The sequence below is a fragment of the Punica granatum genome, chromosome 7 (genome assembly GCF_007655135.1).
Source record: "Punica granatum isolate Tunisia-2019 chromosome 7, ASM765513v2, whole genome shotgun sequence".
NCBI classification, from domain to species: domain Eukaryota; kingdom Viridiplantae; phylum Streptophyta; class Magnoliopsida; order Myrtales; family Lythraceae; genus Punica; species Punica granatum.
The window spans coordinates 17,052,444-17,069,296 of record NC_045133.1 but is presented as its reverse complement, the minus strand read 5'-3'; the positions used below and the strand labels follow the sequence as shown (position 1 = coordinate 17,069,296).

Here is a 16,853-nt window from a genome sequence, read left to right as displayed (position 1 = left end):
TATCGGTTAGTCCAATCTTTATTATATGTTTCTCATCTCATATTCAGCAAGTGAAGTTCTGATATATTTGTTTCGTTCTTGATCAAGGGACGCGTCGAAATGGCTTGAGATCAACATATATAAAAGGATTTAACTTCTCAATGCTTTGAGGTCACCTTATTTTATGTTTCAAGGATAACATATATGGTGATATGCTACGAAGAAAAATGGGGATATAGTTTCCGAGTAATTATAATAAGCGAAAAGATGATGAAAAGAAATTGATTTTTGTTTTGTATTTATAGGGCATTTTGGACTTTCAATTTGGAAAGTGTCACATATTGCAATGCCTTTTTAAAATTATCAAGAAAAAATTAAAATTTTCAAAAAGGTTAATGATATGTTGTCATATACAAATGACATGGACGAATAATTAAGATACATTGAAATAATTAAGATACATTGAAATTGATAGGTCAATTCAATGTGAATTTGTGTCGTGCTTTCTCTTTCTGCTCTTCGGTAGTACACTCTTACTCTTGAAAATGGTATCTAGCCTTCTCAATATCCTACATATATTAAATGTAGAAAAATATCTTCTTGATATTCTACATACGCATATTAATATACTTAAGAAGTATTAATATTAAAATGAACAAATAAATGAATTTCTGATTAGAATTAAATTATCCAAATAGTCGAAAGGACGATCGATCACGAACAGAGAATTGGTTAATGAAGCTCTAATGACATTGCTTCTCGGCTTTTATATATCATATAATGATTGTGCTTGATTTTAGAGTTGAGTTGAGTTAAATTTTAATTTTAATTTATTTATAATGATTGTGTTATTGAATTAAGAGAAAAAATATGAAAAAGTAATGACCGTGCATTACTGCACTACACCCTCAATATCAAATTCTTTCTGGAAGACTACGTATTGGCTGAAATGTGCAATATCAAATTCCTTCATGAAGAAATTTGCTATTTTTGTCCTAGACTTTTTTTATTCATATTCTCAACTTTCCACTTCTTTTCTTTTCATTTTAGTCCTTCGGGTCAATTTTTTTTTTTGGTTAACAAACTATAGACTTGAAATCTAATTTTGATTTCAATATTTTATTTAAACAAAATTTATATTTCAAAAATTCAAAAAAATACAAAACTTGGTTCAAGTTTTGAAAAGGGAGTGTGGAGGCATTTGTAGTTAGCACTCACCCCATCTCTAAGGTCGCCAACACCTTCGAATGCAAGCTAGTGACATTTGAGGGGAGGTGGTGGCTGCTGGCTGACACCTCCAGCCCCTCCTTCCGTCTCGTGCCCTTCTTTTAACTTTCTCCGATTTTTTTCCTTATTTTGGTTTTTTTTCATTTTATTTTTTAAAATGAATGTTATGCCAATTTTTTGAAAGAGAAGTAAAATATGACTTCCTTTTATTAGTTTCAAAATCCACGTCAACATCTGATAACGGAAAATAAGATGGTGGGATCACCATGGATAAAATGTTGAAAATCGAGAAAAACAATGACAAGAAAAAAGAAGATTTAGGAACAGTGATAAAAAATTTCAGGACTAAAAATATCTTTTTCTTAATTTCCTTCTCACCACTGTCACCAATTTCTGTGCAAGAAAAATTTAAAATACAAAAAAGAATTTGTTTATTATTATTATTATTATTATTATTATTATTATTATTATCCGCTCTGCCTTCCTTACTCTCCTTCTTCTTCCAAAAACCCACCAAAAACCCCATCGATGTCCGCCATAACCACCGCCCCTCTCTTCTCTCCGAAACCCAATCTTCTCCCTTCGAGGTGGTTCCCCCATTTCCTCCCCCAATTCTCCCTCAGCACCACGCCCGCAGTTCTCAGCAAACCCATCATCAGAATCAACCACCCCAACAAGTGCAACCCCTTCCTGGTGCGCGTCGATGACGGGGACGGGGACAGCGGCGGGCCCGACGACTACGACATGGACGAGGAGGAGGCCGAGGAAGTGGACAACAAGAAGGACTTCGAGGTCGAGTACGACCCCCTTAAGTCAGGGTCGGGGGACGACGACATCGCCATGGGAGCTCAGAGCAAGAGCTTCGTCTCGATCCAGGGGTGGGACTCTGACATGGTCGTGGATTACCGGATAAACGAGGACGAGTTCCATAAGATCTCCTTGCTCGACTGCGACTTCTTCATCAGGAAACCCCCTGACCCCGACAACGATGTCTATGATTTCAGAGAGGTTAGGTTGGACTGTCGCCTCCTTGCGTACTTGCTTGCAAATAAAACTTGAAAAGAAAAGAAAACAAATTGAATTTTGGGTTTGCACATTCATCGGATAATGTTGGTTTCGAGATAATGTTGGTCATTATTCATATACACATTCATCAGATTGATGTTTGAAGGCAAAGAAATGATGCTTGGAAATTTGAGTTTTGGGTTGTTATGTTGCTCCATGAGAAATGTTACTTGTAGCAGATTTTTGCTTGTTTTGTAAGGGAGCTGAGTTCATGAACTGGTGGTTGTGTTTGGATGCAGATGTATGTGACCCCACCGGACACTGATATTTATTCGATCCCGAGAGTGCTTGCACCGATGCCTCAGAAGGTAATTGATATATATGATTTGTGCCCATGTAATTTCCTGCTATTTGGGTCTCGAGGAATGGGCGTGGTTTCTTCTCTGTTTATGAAATAGTTGTACCGCGTAATATTAATCCGTCAGGAGATTGGTAGTAGTTGGTAATTCGTGTTTCTGTGAACACTGAACACATTGACAACTCATAAAGCTGCAAATTTTTATGCCGTATGTGTGATTGATCAGTCCCCTTGGAAGTTTTGCACACAGCATTTGATTGTTCACAATTCTTGCGGTGTTGTTTTGGATGAGAACTGCTGTTCGCAACTGTTTCGATTTTTTTATATTCTCTGGAGACATCTTTTCGTGGTATTGATAGTTTGTTTTTTCTCGAAATTTTCTGGAGTTGTCAACCACAGTTGATGTTTGTTCACAAGCTGGTATTTCGGCTAGAATGACTTTTCGCTTTGCTAGAAATCTCTGAATTGCACGAAGTGCAGGGTAGCCTAATGCAGAGGAGTCTGATCTGTGATGTGCGCACCCCTTTAATTGGTCTTTGTGGTACTTTGGAGTATGTCAACGACATTAATCTCATGCTTCGATCACTTCCATGCTTTTGCATTTCAAGTCACTTTTTAAACAGTTCACTCATCTATTCCTGTGTTTTATGGAAATATACTTACCTGGAAGAAAGATAACAAATTATTTGGCATTTATGCAATCTCTTGAAACCCTGACTATTGAAGCTTTTGGATAGATAGTTATATGGTCTGTATTCATTTTAGCGGTTGTGGGTCAACTAATTTATAGTGATAGATGTTCTCTTGAATATTGAAATAGATTTTTTCCTTTCAGTGAATTATTCACATAGATTATATTCCTTAATCGTGATACTAACTGCCACCTTTTCTCTTTCTTCCTTTTCATTTTTCTTGTCAAATTTACAGTACATCCGGTGCGCGATGAGTGACTATGGGTGTTACAACGTTACTGAACCACCTATTGATGCGCCTCGAGATCCTATGTATAAATCTGATAGGGAGATCACAAAGGTATTGGAGTGACTACCTTCTACAATTTGTGTACTTTGTGACCCCCCCCCCCCCAAAAAAAAAAAAAACATATATATATATATATATATATTATTGCATGAAATAAGAGAGAATTTTCTTCTTTAAGGGCCTGTTTTTCCTTTTTGCAGGTTTTCCTGACAAAGCATTACAGGAACCGGAGGTTAGGCGACCCAGAGTTTGTTCTCGATTTTGAGGAGATTTATGTGATCGATTCAAAGACAAAGTCAATCACTAGAGCCAAAGTCATCGTAAGAACAATTTTGCCCTAAATTTGGTTATTATGTTAGTTGTATCTAAAGTAAAAAAACCCTGAGGTAGTGAAATGAACATGTTAGACAAGGTAGTCCAAATAAGCTAATTCTGATGATTCGATCGAAAAGAAAATCATCAATAGTCTAGTAAATGTTGTTATTCAAGATATTTCCTTAAGTGAAGGCACCCGCCCAATTTCATATGTAAAAGCACTAGGATAAGTTATTACAAACCTTGATTTCGGAATTTTATCAGAAAAGCAGGTCATTTTTTACATTTTCCCCCTGAGTTGAACTTTGTTTCTGCAAAACATTTCTCATTTTAGGTTTTGAATGATATGTATCTGGCGACTGTTCTTGAAATGGTTTTCCATGGAACAAATCATTCATACAGATGAAAAATTGTCATAAGGCCTTCCTGAAAGGGTGAAGGAGGTTTTCGGAGAAAATCTCTTCTTCTGTTATATCTTATAATTATGTATTCTGATACAGTCATTAAAACATCAATATGCCCAGAACAAGTCAGAAAATCTGCGTATTTTTTGCTCATCTCACAGGTAACAGCTCCTGGCGGAAGAGATCGTGACAGGAAGAACGACTTGCTCGTCATACGCGATAAGGGGACCTCATTCAAGATTATTCACGCGGTAACCATTCTTAACAAACCCAAATAAGAGAATGTATATGTGTACTATTATGCCTAAGAAGTCTCGGACCTTCGACAGTTTCCACTTCATTGGTTTCCTTGTTAGTCATTCTTTTGTTCGTGGCGCTTTCTTCTTGTCAGAGTGAGAAGAATGATCCGACTACCGTGATCGAGAGGGAAGAGTGGGTCAAGACGCGAGAGGACATGGAGAGACATCTCCGGAAGCTCCGAGATTTTAGTGTTTCGAACTGGTTTTGATTTCGGTTCCCTATCTCCGAGTACCGTTGTACGGTATATTCAACAGTAATTGGAATCTTCCTCCACATAGAACTCTCTTATGTGGCAAATTTGTGAGGAAGAATGAATTAAAAGTAACAGAAGATCCCAGTTTCTTTCTCTATACCTCTCTAAACAGCGTACACCGACTTATAGCTCATCTCGGCCGATTTCAGGCTTGAACTGCTGCCAATTGATCCTATATTTCGATTGAGGGCTGACCACGGAGAAAATTTTGAATGGTTTCGTCTCATAATAATGGAGTGGAAGAAAATATTTCAATTACGGACAACTGTAGGTTAACTCTTCAAGTGATTAGCAGCCATATTCTTATTTATTATAATTAATTTGGTGCTTCTTCACGTTTCATGTAATGGTGCGGGTTCAAACCTCTCCAAAGCCCGTCTCTTTATTGCAATTCCACCAAATCGGTTGAGCTTGGCGGGCTATTCAAACAAGTGAAGAGTCTTGATGGGGGTGTATTTCTCATCCTATCGCTTATTAATGCAAATCAAATATAGAATTTGATACTCTTCTCAGTCTCACCCAATCCATCCCCATCCGAGCTATCCCACTCCCACCCTACCCCAGCGCTCGTGACTTGATATCATCATAATATTTAAACAAATTGATGATTCAAAAGACAATTAAGGGGTCGGTCGAAACGATCATAACCTTTGTATATATTCGCTGAGAGAACTGTCAGTTTCATTGTTTCTCGATGGTCCTACCGTCGTGAGAAATATTCAGATCAAAGAGAGTGCGGCAAAGACTAGTCACTCGAACCAAAGTGGGAACTTTTTTTTGTTTAAAAAAAGGCAGAACAAGAAAAATAAAAAAAAAAACTTGCAATTTGATGGCGTAAAATTACTTAAATTCATAAAAAAGATAATAAATGTATCAATAAAGTATAGATTGAGTAATAAACAGTTTCAATCTCGTAAGAAGGAGAATATAAGTTCAAATCTCGGGAAAGGCACCTGTTGGGAGAAGGAATGCTCGATTTCCGAAATTACAAGAGAAGTGTCTCCCACAATTTTAAGATATACCAAAGAAGGTAATAGAGATATTTAGCGTTGTTGAGATATTTAGCGTATGCCAACTTGTCTCGGCTGATTACAGGCTCAATATCTCTATACCTCTTAAAGATGGATTCTTCTGCTTGCAGCCGTTGGATAGAGCTCGACTTCCACCTCGTGCCTTTGTAGCTACATCGCGTTCGAGTACCCTATGGCATTAACAGCTTGGACATCCTACTTTTCCAACAGTTCTTAGCACTTTGAATTCCTTGTCTATTTCGTCCAGTAAAGATCACACAACTCATGTATGTTCCTCTTGTCAACTTGGCAAAATTGTTCAAGTCCCGTTTCCTTCTACTATGAATGAAAGTTCGGTTCCTCTTGCTCTTATTCATATGACATTTGGGGTCCTGCTCCAATCCTTTCTCATACTGGTCACTCATATTAAATTCATTTCTTGGATGATTATAGCAAATATTCATGATTTTATGTCCTTAAATCACTGGCAGATGTTCTTAAAGTCTTTCGTGCCTTTAGGTTACAAGTCGAAACAATGTTTGGCTATAAAACTTGTAGTCTTCAATTGGATGGTGCCAAGGAGTTTCTATCTCATAATTTTCAAAATGAATTACAGAACTCCGGCATTACTCATCGCGTCTCTTGTCCTCATATACCGCAGCACAATGGATCTGCGAAACGGAAAGACAGACATATCGTTGACATGAGTTTAACTCTCCTTGCCCATTCTCATCTTCCTTCAAAATTCTGGGATTGTGCCTTTGATACCGCTGTCTATCTTATTAATCATCTCCTACTGGGTCTCTCGGCCTCTCCTCTCCTTATAAAAAATTACATGGCAAAACTCCGGATTATCACTTCTTACGTGTTTTCAGCCGTCTTTCTTGCCCTTATCTTCGTCCATACACTAAACACAAACTTGAGTTTCATTCTCGTCCTTGTGTTTTCCTTGGCTATCCCTCTAGTCAGCTCGGTTATCGTTGCTTTGATCCAAACCCTGGTCGAATATTTGTTATACGTACTGTAGTTTTTGATGAACAAGCATTCCCTTTTCGTTCTCCGGGCTCTACTACGGTTGCACAGCAGTTGTCCACTCCTTCGGCGAGGTCGGACTCTTCCTCAGGTTTGCTGGATTCATCTTTCTCTTCTTCTCCCTCTCAAGCCTCGAATACACAAATGCTTATGCCTTCTTCACTGTTTCCTTCTAGTTCTTTAACTCTGCCTGATTCAGAACCTTTCCCTGCTATTCCGGCTGCGATTTGCTTCTCCTGGTACTGTCGTTCAGAATGCTGCAGGACTCCCCACTGATCAGATAGCTTCTGATGCTCCAACTGCTGATCAGTCCACTCTTTCAGCTGCTGTTCAGCCCTCCGATCAGCATGCTTCCTCCTCAATCACTGCACAGGATACAAGTCTGGTTCATCCCATGGTTACAAGGTCGCAGGATGGGTCTCTTCCACCTCGGTGTTTTACTCTTTCTAAACATCCTGCTGCCTTTTTGTTTCGGTTGATTTGCAGGAACCAAGTTCCTTTGCGAAGGCGAAACGAGACTCACGGTGGATTGAAGCTATGAGGGAGGAATTTCGGGCTCTTCTTAGCTACCGTACATGGGACCTTGTGCCTCCTCCTCCTAATCATCATATTATCAGATGTAAGTGGGTCTCTAGGGTGAAACAAAAAGCCAATGGGTCTGTTGAACGTATTAAAGCCTGACTACTTGCTAAGGGGTTTAATCAGCAGGAAGGCATGGATTATGAAGAAACATTCAGCCCGTTCATCAAGCCAGTTACCATCCATACAGTACTAACCATTGCGACTTCTCTCAAGTGGCCCATTCGTAAACTCGATGCGAAGAATGCCTTTCTCCATGGTTATCTTGATGAAGAGGTGTATATGCAGCAGCCCCCTGGGTTTGTGGACTCGACTCAAGCTTGTTTTGTTTGTCGTCTCAACCGTTCTCTTTATGGACCGAAGCAAGCACCACATGCATGGTTTCTTCGTCTTAGTGACTTTCTTTTTCGGCTTGGCTTTACCGGATTTCGGGTTGACTCTTCATTATCCATAATGCGCACAGCCTCTTATTGCATTTATCTTTTGGTTTACGTCGATGACATTATCCTTACAGGAACTCCTAATGCTCCTTTTAGTTCTCTCGTCTTCTCTAAATCAGAGTTTGCCATGAAGGATTTTGGATCATTGCACTGCTTTCTTGGTATTGAGGCTCGGTACAATACTGATCCTCTCTACTTGACTCAATCCAATTTATGTACATGATGTACTTTGTCGTGCTTTCATGTTGGACTCCAAGCCAGCTTCTCCTATTTCCGCCAGATCTCGCCTATCTCTGCATGGCGGAGTACTTCATGATGATCCCCCTCTCTATCGCCAAATTATTGGTTGTCTTCGATACCTCACTCTCACTCGGCCTGATCTCGCCTACGTTGTCTTCAGCGAAGCAGATTCTACAGTACTTAAAGGGGATTATTCATTATGGACTTTTTATTCGTCTATGTCCAGTCTCCTTGTCTTTTCTGATGCTGATTGGACTGACAATCTCGATGATCATTTGTTAGTGGATTTGCTATTTATCTTGGTCCAAATATTATCTCGTGGAGTTCTAAGAAGTAGTGTATGGTAGCACGTTCTAGCACCGAATCTGAGTACAAGAGTTTGGCGAATGCTGCTGCTGAACTTATTTGGATTCAATCTCTCCTTTAAGAACTTGGACTCCATCTCTCACACTCTCTGACCTTATGGTGCAATAATATGTCCGTGATTTACTTAATTGCTAACCCGGTATTTCATGCTCGCACTAAACATATTAAAATTGATTATCACTTTGTTCGTGAGCTTGTTTTCCGGAAGCAACTTCGTATCTCTTTTATTGGGACTGCGGACCAACTTGCTGACATTCTCACCAAAGGTCTCTCCTCTGCATGGTTCGCTAATATTCGATTCAAGCTCAATGCGCGGTCTCTCCCATTATGCTTGCGGGGGAGTAATAGAGATATAGAATTGTTGAGAGTTGTTGGATTGTTACATATATTTAAAGATATTCTGTTTCATGTAATCTGGGCAGATACATAATGGAATACAAGCCCATACTCAAAATACTCTTCTGTGCGTTTTAGGAAAAACAGAAAAACAAAGGTTCCTTTCTCGGTCGTCGTCGTCGTCGTCGTCCTCCTTTCTTCTTCTTCCTTGTAATAATCCCCCTCATAAACCCTACACTACTACTGCTTCACGGTTTCAACCATCCGCCCTCCTCATAACTTCTGGATATGACCTCGAATGCCTTCCGACATCTCCGTTCCCGCTTGCTGCTTCACGGTTCTGCGCTCTCCCTCATAGTCAGACCCGCCGTTGCTCCTTCTCCCCATCCCCAAAACCATTCCTTTCACCTCTTCAAACGAGACGCTCTCACCACCACTGTTAGATTCTCAAGCACCTCGTCCTCCGACGACCTCGAAGGATTGATAGACCCCGATGATGAACTCGCTGCCGAGAGCTCGCCGGCCGAGGCAGTTTCTCCCGAGCAATTCGCGTTCTTGTTTGATACAGCCTCAGTTCCTGATGAGGGCAGCAGCGGTACCTCTGCCCGACATCTCGGCCGAGGTCCGTCCTTGGACGATGCTGTCGTGATTGCGAACTCGATTCGGGATATTAATGATGGGTTCGGGGACAAAACCCAGAAGTTTCTCCGGCAATACCGGGGGAGACTCGGCGAATCCCTGGTCATTGAGGTTTTACATTTGTTGCGGAACCCGGACTTGGGGGTTAAGTTCTTCATGTGGGCGGGTAGACAGATCGGGTATTCTCATACTAATGCTGTATATGATGCTCTGTTGGAGATTTTGACTCGCGGTGATAACAATGACAGAATATCGGATTCGTTCTTGAGAGAAATAAAGGGCGATGATAGGGAGGTTCTTGGCAAGCTGCTCAATGTATTGGTTCGGAGATGCTGTCGAAATGGGCTTTGGAATTCGGCCCTTGAAGAGCTGGGGAGGCTCAAGGATCTTGGCTATAGGCCGACTTGTGCGACTTATAATGCTCTGGTTCAAGTTTTCCTTCGAGCAGGTAAGGTGGACTCAGCTCATTTGGTCCATAGGGAGATGGTGGACTCGGGATGTCGCATGGAGGCACATACGTTGGGGCTCTTTGCGTTTTCCCTCTGCAGGGTGGGGAAGTGGAGGGACGCTCTAGCATTGATTGAGAGGGAAGATTTCATTCCCGATACAATACTCTATACAAAAATGATATCTGGGTTGTGTGAAGCCTCACTTTTCGACGAAGCCATGAGCTTCTTGGATAGGATGCGCTCGAGCTCGTGTGTGCCAAATGTTGTAACTTATAGTGTTTTGCTCAGTGGGTGTATGAAGAAGAGAGAACTGGGTCGGTGTAAGAGAGTCCTCAACATGATGATCCCCGAGGGTTGTTACCCAAGCCCCAAGATATTCAATTCTTTAGTTCATACTTTCTGTAGATCAAGAGATTACTCTTATGCATACAAGTTGTTGAAGAAGATGGTCAGATGTGGGTACAACCCAGGTTATGTGGTATATAACATATTGATCGGTGGAATATGCGGAAACGAGGAGTTGCCTAGTTCAGATGAAATGCAATTAGCTGAGAAATCTTATAGTGAAATGCTTGAAGCTGGGATTGTACTGAATAAGGTAAATGTCAGTAATTTCTCTCGGTGCCTCTGTGGAGTGGGAAAATTTGAGAAGGCACATAAGGTTATTCAGGAAATGATGAGTAAGGGTTTCATCCCTGACTCAAGCACGTACACCAAAGTTATTGGTTACCTCTGTGATAAAGCAAAAGTAGAGAAGGCCTTCTCATTGTTTGAGGAGATGAAGAGGAACAATGTTGTTCCTGACGTGTATACTTACACAATTTTAATTGATAGCTTTTGCAAGGTTGGGCTAATTGAACAGGCGAATGAATGGTTCAATGAAATGGTCAGAGACGGGTGTGTGCCTAACGTGGTGACTTACACCGCTCTCATACACGCTCACCTCAAGGCAAAGAAATTTTCTCGGGCAAATGAACTTTTCGAGGTGATGTTATCAGAAGGGGTCTATCCCAATATCATCACGTATAGTGCTCTAATTGATGGTCATTGTAAGGCAGGTGAGATTGAACGGGCTTGCCAGATATACTCAAAAATGAGAGGGAATGTGGATCTAGCCCCCGATATAGATGTGTACTTTAAGGTTAGCGATACTGATTTGAACTCAAAAGAACCAAATGTTTTCACATATGGAGCTTTAGTTGATGGCCTTTGCAAAGCCCATAGGGTTAATGAAGCCCGTGAATTACTGGATGCCATGCAAGTGGGGGGTTGTGAACCGAACCATGTTGTGTATGATGCCCTGATAGATGGGTTTTGTAAGGTTGGGAGGTTAGACGAAGCCCAGGAAGTTTTTGCTAAGATGTCGGAACGCGGATATAATCCAAGTTTGTTTACTTATGGTTCTTTGATTGACCGCTTATTCAAGGAAAAGAGGCTTGATCTTGCTCTAAAGGTTCTATCCAAAATGCTGGAGAATTCTTGTGCTCCCAATGTTGTTATATACACTCAAATGGTTGATGGGCTATGTAAGGTTGGGAAAACTGATGAGGCCTTCAAGCTCATGCTGATGATGGAAGAGAAGGGGTGTCGTCCTAATGTTGTGACATATACTGCAATGATCGATGGGTTTGGTAGAGTAGGCCAAATCAGCAAGTGCCTTGATCTTCTGAAGCAGATGAGCTCTAAAGGTTGTGCCCCAAACTTTGTCACCTATGGAGTTCTGATAAACCACTGTTGTGGTGCTGGCCTGCTCGATGATGCTTACAGGCTTCTGGAGGAGATGAAACTCACATATTGGCCGAAACATGTTATGGGGTACCGAAAGGTCATTGAGGGATTTAGCCGAGAGTTCATGGCCTCTCTTGGGCTTTTAGAGGATATGAGTGAGAGTGACTCGGTGCCTCTTATTCCATTTTACAGAGTGCTGATTGATAGTTTTGTCAAATCAGGGCGACTAGAAGTGGCGCTTGATCTACACAAAGAGATTGTATTGTCTTCTTCATCATTTTGTTTAAATGGCTTTGAGAAGATCTATGAATCTCTTATTCAAGGCCTTTCTCTTGCATATCAAGTTGATAAGGCTTTTGAGCTTTACAGTGACTTGATAAGAAGGGGTGGAGTTCCAGAGTTGACCACATTCGTTCACCTCATCAGAGGGCTCATCAGAATCAATAAATGGGAAGAGGCCCTGCTTCTGTCAGACAGCATTCAGTGGATGGTTCGTACCTCTTTCCCTTTGACATGCAGACGTTGGAGTTGCTTTGGACAAATTTATTTCAGGCATTTAATGGCTTTCTTTCCTATGACGACCTCCACTTATAGTGCTAAAACTTTGGTGTCATTGTAGAGAGTTGAAGAAAAGTAGGTTATCTGGCGAAAGACAATGTAAGACCTGTTCTGATTTACTTATTGCACCTTCTGGAGCTGCTTTTCCTTTGAAGAATATTCACAAAACAAATCATCGTATATTAAAAAAACTTAATTGGAAGGTTAACAGGTCAACTATCTTCATCTGCGAGGAGCTCTATTGTCACTGGTGGTAACACGCCCGGACACCATGAATGGGGCTTACTTTGGCTCTAAGGTTACAAATCAACGCAGAACTTCTCAACTGTCTTTACTGTTCTTCTTTTTGGCACAATCAACGTTATTTCAAGTTCTGTCGTTGGCCTTATAAGCAAATAATGTTTCTGTATGTATTAGTTTACAGGGCTCTGAATTCAAATTGTGAAGGAGGTCAAATAAGTCTGTTTTCAGAATATTTTGCGGAATAAAAATGGAGAGCTTCTTCATCTGCACCAAAGTAATGCATTTGGACAAATTACTCCTTATGGCCTCCCTATAAGATACAAACTTATACTGTTCTCACAAATAATGATAGTGCTTATATTTGAACACGTCGTGCTAAGCAGGTTTATGTTTTCCAAGAAGATATGGAGATACGTATTTGTATGTACACCACAAAATTGTTCTTTCGGGTTTTCCACTCTGCACAGAATGGCTTGATTGTTCTCTTAAAGGTGGAGAGAAAGGTTAGGACATTTGAGAAGCAGAACTCTGCTCATGTTGGACTCTAGTAAAGATGTGGCGGTTTACTTTTACTTTTGGTTCTCAAAGTTTGGATGTTTATTGACCCTGTTTGTGATGTTTTACCATTTTTTTTAATATGTTGACAGGGAATTTTAATGCGATTTGCTCAATGGACCTTTCTATTGAGATTTGGGATCTTGATGTCGTATATACTTTATGGAGCTTCACTCCTTTAAAGCTTGTACTGTATAGCTGACTGATAGAGGATTCAACTGTTATTTCATAAATTTTTGCAGATTGATGCAAAGGAACCATGCCTTGTTTTAGGCCGCCAAGAAGAGATGAAAAAGAAAAGGAAGAAAGGAAAGAAGGTAAATTGCTTTCACCCATTTTCTAAAGCTTGAGGTCACCACAGAAATGGACTTCTGGATGCCTCTATCCTCTATATATTTTTCTGTTGTTTTTTTGCTTTTAGTAATTCTACCTCAACTCATTTTCAGGCACCCATTAAGTACAAGGTAGTCATACTGATTCAGTGCTTTGTCTTGCCTGGAACAAGGAGTTCAGGTTATTGTCGTAGATAACCCAGTTTTTTGCAAGTTGTGTCGGCACTTGACCTCTTAAAAATTAATTGATAATTTCTACACACAGGAATATACTTGTGAGTGGAAGTGGCGATAGGCAAGTCAAAATCTGGGATGTTGCCACTGGGAAGTGTGATATTGCCATGGAGCATCAAACAGATAAGGTACCATTATCCTTGCTTCCATTTTAATTTTGCCTATCCTACAAAAGAAGGGGGGGAAGCAAAAGAAAAAAGAAACAGAAAAGAGAGAAAAGGGAGAGGGCTACCTGGTCCACCTGTTTTATACCTGTCTCAGTACAAGTTTGGGGTAAACAGTGAGAGAACATGATGTATCAATCTCTACTCATTGATGGTTGCGATATTGTGAAAGCTCACTTGGAGTCAGCATAGCAAGGTTTTATTCAGTTACATATTGTGAATTTTTTTTCTTTTGGCAAAAAATTGTGTTAAGCTAGGTAAGGTTAACATAACAATGATCATATTTTTGTACTTAGTTTCTCAAAGATTGGGAAACCTTTGAAACAACCAGAAATACTTTTTTGATGTTTTCAAGATCTCATTTTAAATTATCTTAGAAAACCATATGTAGGAACAGTTCTCCAAACAAGAGTTTCATTTTCTTGTGAATACTCTGGAATATTATATTTAACAAAAACACTTACGGTTTTGGAAGTAATTCCTATACTGAAATTTGAACTCTGAAGGGTTAAGTTTGTGAATTATCTGGCTACAACTATATATTAAATAAGCATAGAGTATATCTGGAAATTGTTCAAGTAAATCTAGCATATTAAACTGTTTCTTGCTGCCTAAACTATACATGGATGAATGAAGAGTAACTGTCATAATTCTTGTACTGATCCATTTAGCGATATCTGCTCTTAGTAGTCGGATCATCTGAATTGGCTGAAGGTATATTGTTTATTATTTTGAGGTTCATCCTGTTGCATGGAACCTTCTAGACCTCATGTTCTTCGTAGTGGATCCTTTGCGATCGTAATGATTTCCTTCTCATTTTCTGCTATTCATGTACACTTTAATTGGAATTGCAGAGTACTCGTAATATCTTGAGACTTTTGGTCGTGCATCATTCATATCTTATGACCTTGATTGGTTGTCTTAATAAGTCAAGTGAGGGAGGGAGCGACTGAATAAGATGGAGTGGGGAGTGGGGCCAGAGTGAGACAAGAGAGGGAAATGTTTCTTATACTTATTAGCTCTGAAAAGATAGGGGTCATACTGCAGGAGGTATAGTCAATTTGAAGCCCATCACTTTGTGCTGTCTTCTTTATTTTGTTGAATGCAGGGGGATGGGAAGATGCCTTCACATTCAGGATATAAGTGGTCTGTTCCAGCCGACTTTGAGAGCTTGGCATGGGACTTTCATTCAATGAGTTGAAACCCACACCGTTAAAGCTTTTGGATAGATAGCGATATGGTCTGTATTCATTTTAATGGTTGAAATAGATTATGTTCATTTATCACAATATGAAATGCAATTTTTCTTTCTTCCTTCTTATGGTTTTCCTTTTCTTTTGTCAAATTTACAGTACATTCGATGCATTATGAGTGACTGTGGGTATTACAACGTTACTGATCCCCGCCTATCGACATGCCTCAAGATCCTACATATAAGTCCGATAGGGAGATTGGAAAAGTAGTGGAGTCACCTTCTACCATTTTCGTTCTTAGAAAAAGTTATTTTATTGCACGAAAGAGGAGATAATTTTTCTTCTTTAAGTGGCTTCTGTCCTGTTTTGCTGGGTTTCCTGATGAATGACCCAGGATTTGTTTTCGATTTAAGGAGATTTATGTGATTGATTCAAAGACAAAGTTGACCCCCTAGAGCCGAAGTTATTGTAAGAAGAGTTTCGCCCTAAATTTGGTTTCCATTTTAGTTTGTATTGAAAGTAAAAAAACCTGGAAGCGTAAACATGTTAGACACGGTTAGCCCAGATGAGCAAATTGCGATAATCTGATTGAAAAGAAAAACATTAATAGCCTAGAGGATGTTATCATTTCAGATATTTCCTTACGTGAAGTCACACATAATTTCATATGAAAAAGCAGTACGGTCAGTTTCACATTACTTTTATCAGAAAGCAGGTAACTTGGTTTTCTGATCTGTTTTTTTTTTTTGAGATCACTAACACTTTAATCCTCGAATTATTCAATAGCCACCACTTGAGTACCTGAATTTTCAAAACGAGGAATTTCATCCCTCAATTTCAATTATGTCTAATACTTTGGTCCTATCGTGAAGTCCTTGAACGGAAATGTTTAGTGGAAGTCGAGTTGGCGGAAACGGCGTCAAATTTGAGCCACGTCGTCATCGAAACGACGCTGTTTTTCCCCCCAAACGCCCAAAAACGAAAACGATACCGTGCAACCTTGGCCTGCAGACCCAAGAGACCCAAAATGACGGCGTTTCGGTCGTTCCGGTCACGCGAAAACGGCTGCGTTTGGTAGTTACCCTGGCGGACCTAGAAACGACGTCGGCTTGGCAACTTGTAGTTGTCTTCTCTGCCTCAGTCGATCCGGACCCAAAACGATGCCGTTGTGCCTCAATCGATTGTCCTCCTCGCAAAACCCTAATTTCGTAATCAGATCCCCCATTTGAAACCCTAATCCCCAAATTCCTCCAATCTAATCGAAAACCCTAGTCCTAAATTCCGTAAATTCTCCAATCGAATAGCAAAATCGTCCAATTGAACCAAAGACCCTAACCCCCAGATTTTGTAAATCCTCCAATCGAATCCCAAAATCCTCCAATCGTCAACTGATTACGATCCCAGTTTGGAGCAGCATGAGTTGCAACTCTCAATCAAAGTGGAGCCGTTGTAATCACCGTCGATTGCGTGAGGATTCAGGCTCCACCCCAAGAGCACGGGAAAGAGCAGTTGGAGCATGTCAAATAACGAAGATGGGTTCTGTGATTGTGGGTGAAGAAATAGTAGTTGGAGTAGTAACAGTGATGAAGATATCTACTATCACTGTGGGCGAAGAGCTCTGAGGATGACTTCCAGCACCAAACGCAATCCTGGGAGGGCATTCTACAAGTGCGCCTTGTGGAGAAACAAAAGTTTGAGCTGCGGTTATTTTTAATGGGAAGATGAAATTGGCTTGGCTAAGTCCTCTCCTGATCAGAGGTTGATCAGTTAGCTTACAAGGAGGAATGCCGCCTATGAGCTACAATTGAAAAGGTTACGGCTTGTGTGTTTGATATTGGCTTTATTGGTTACTGTTTTGGCATTGAAATTGTGGAATTAAGTTGGCTATGGTTTATTCGGTGTGGCTGGGAGTGCATCTAGTCTGTTTTGGTTA

The 16,853-nt window shown here is 40.3% G+C and overlaps 2 protein-coding genes and 1 long non-coding RNA gene across 19 annotated transcripts; all 3 read left to right on the top strand.

The window, feature by feature from the left end:
• Window positions 1-1,676: 1,676 nt before the first annotated feature.
• On the top strand, window positions 1,677-4,919 carry LOC116215676. The gene is made up of 6 exons (XM_031551483.1): window positions 1,677-2,214; window positions 2,511-2,579; window positions 3,497-3,601; window positions 3,751-3,870; window positions 4,431-4,520; window positions 4,661-4,919. Exons 1-6 carry the CDS (start codon window positions 1,735-1,737, stop codon window positions 4,775-4,777), a joined length of 981 nt encoding a protein of 326 aa, XP_031407343.1. The 5' UTR covers window positions 1,677-1,734; the 3' UTR covers window positions 4,778-4,919.
• Window positions 4,920-6,570: 1,651 nt separating this feature from the next.
• On the top strand, window positions 6,571-7,922 carry LOC116215023. 2 transcript variants are annotated; one of them, XR_004158394.1, is made up of 3 exons: window positions 6,571-6,955; window positions 7,041-7,483; window positions 7,570-7,922. It is a non-coding gene; the product is annotated as an uncharacterized LOC116215023 (long non-coding RNA). The 2 variants fall into 2 exon arrangements; XR_004158393.1 differs by having other exon boundaries at window positions 7,041-7,922.
• A 946-nt stretch (window positions 7,923-8,868) lies between these two features.
• Window positions 8,869-15,374, top strand: LOC116213880 (pentatricopeptide repeat-containing protein At1g06710, mitochondrial). Of its 16 annotated transcripts, none has more exons than XM_031549006.1 (7): window positions 8,869-12,131; window positions 12,261-12,298; window positions 12,411-12,497; window positions 13,240-13,314; window positions 13,444-13,510; window positions 13,595-13,691; window positions 14,836-15,044. In XM_031549006.1, exons 1-2 carry the CDS (start codon window positions 9,114-9,116, stop codon window positions 12,276-12,278), a joined length of 3,036 nt encoding a protein of 1,011 aa, XP_031404866.1. In that variant the 5' UTR covers window positions 8,869-9,113; the 3' UTR covers window positions 12,279-12,298; window positions 12,411-12,497; window positions 13,240-13,314; window positions 13,444-13,510; window positions 13,595-13,691; window positions 14,836-15,044. The 16 variants fall into 16 exon arrangements, with proteins under 16 accessions (XP_031404866.1, XP_031404860.1, XP_031404867.1 ...); XM_031549000.1 differs by having other exon boundaries at window positions 12,617-13,314; XM_031549007.1 differs by having other exon boundaries at window positions 12,403-12,497.
• The last annotated feature ends 1,479 nt before the right edge of the window (window positions 15,375-16,853 follow it).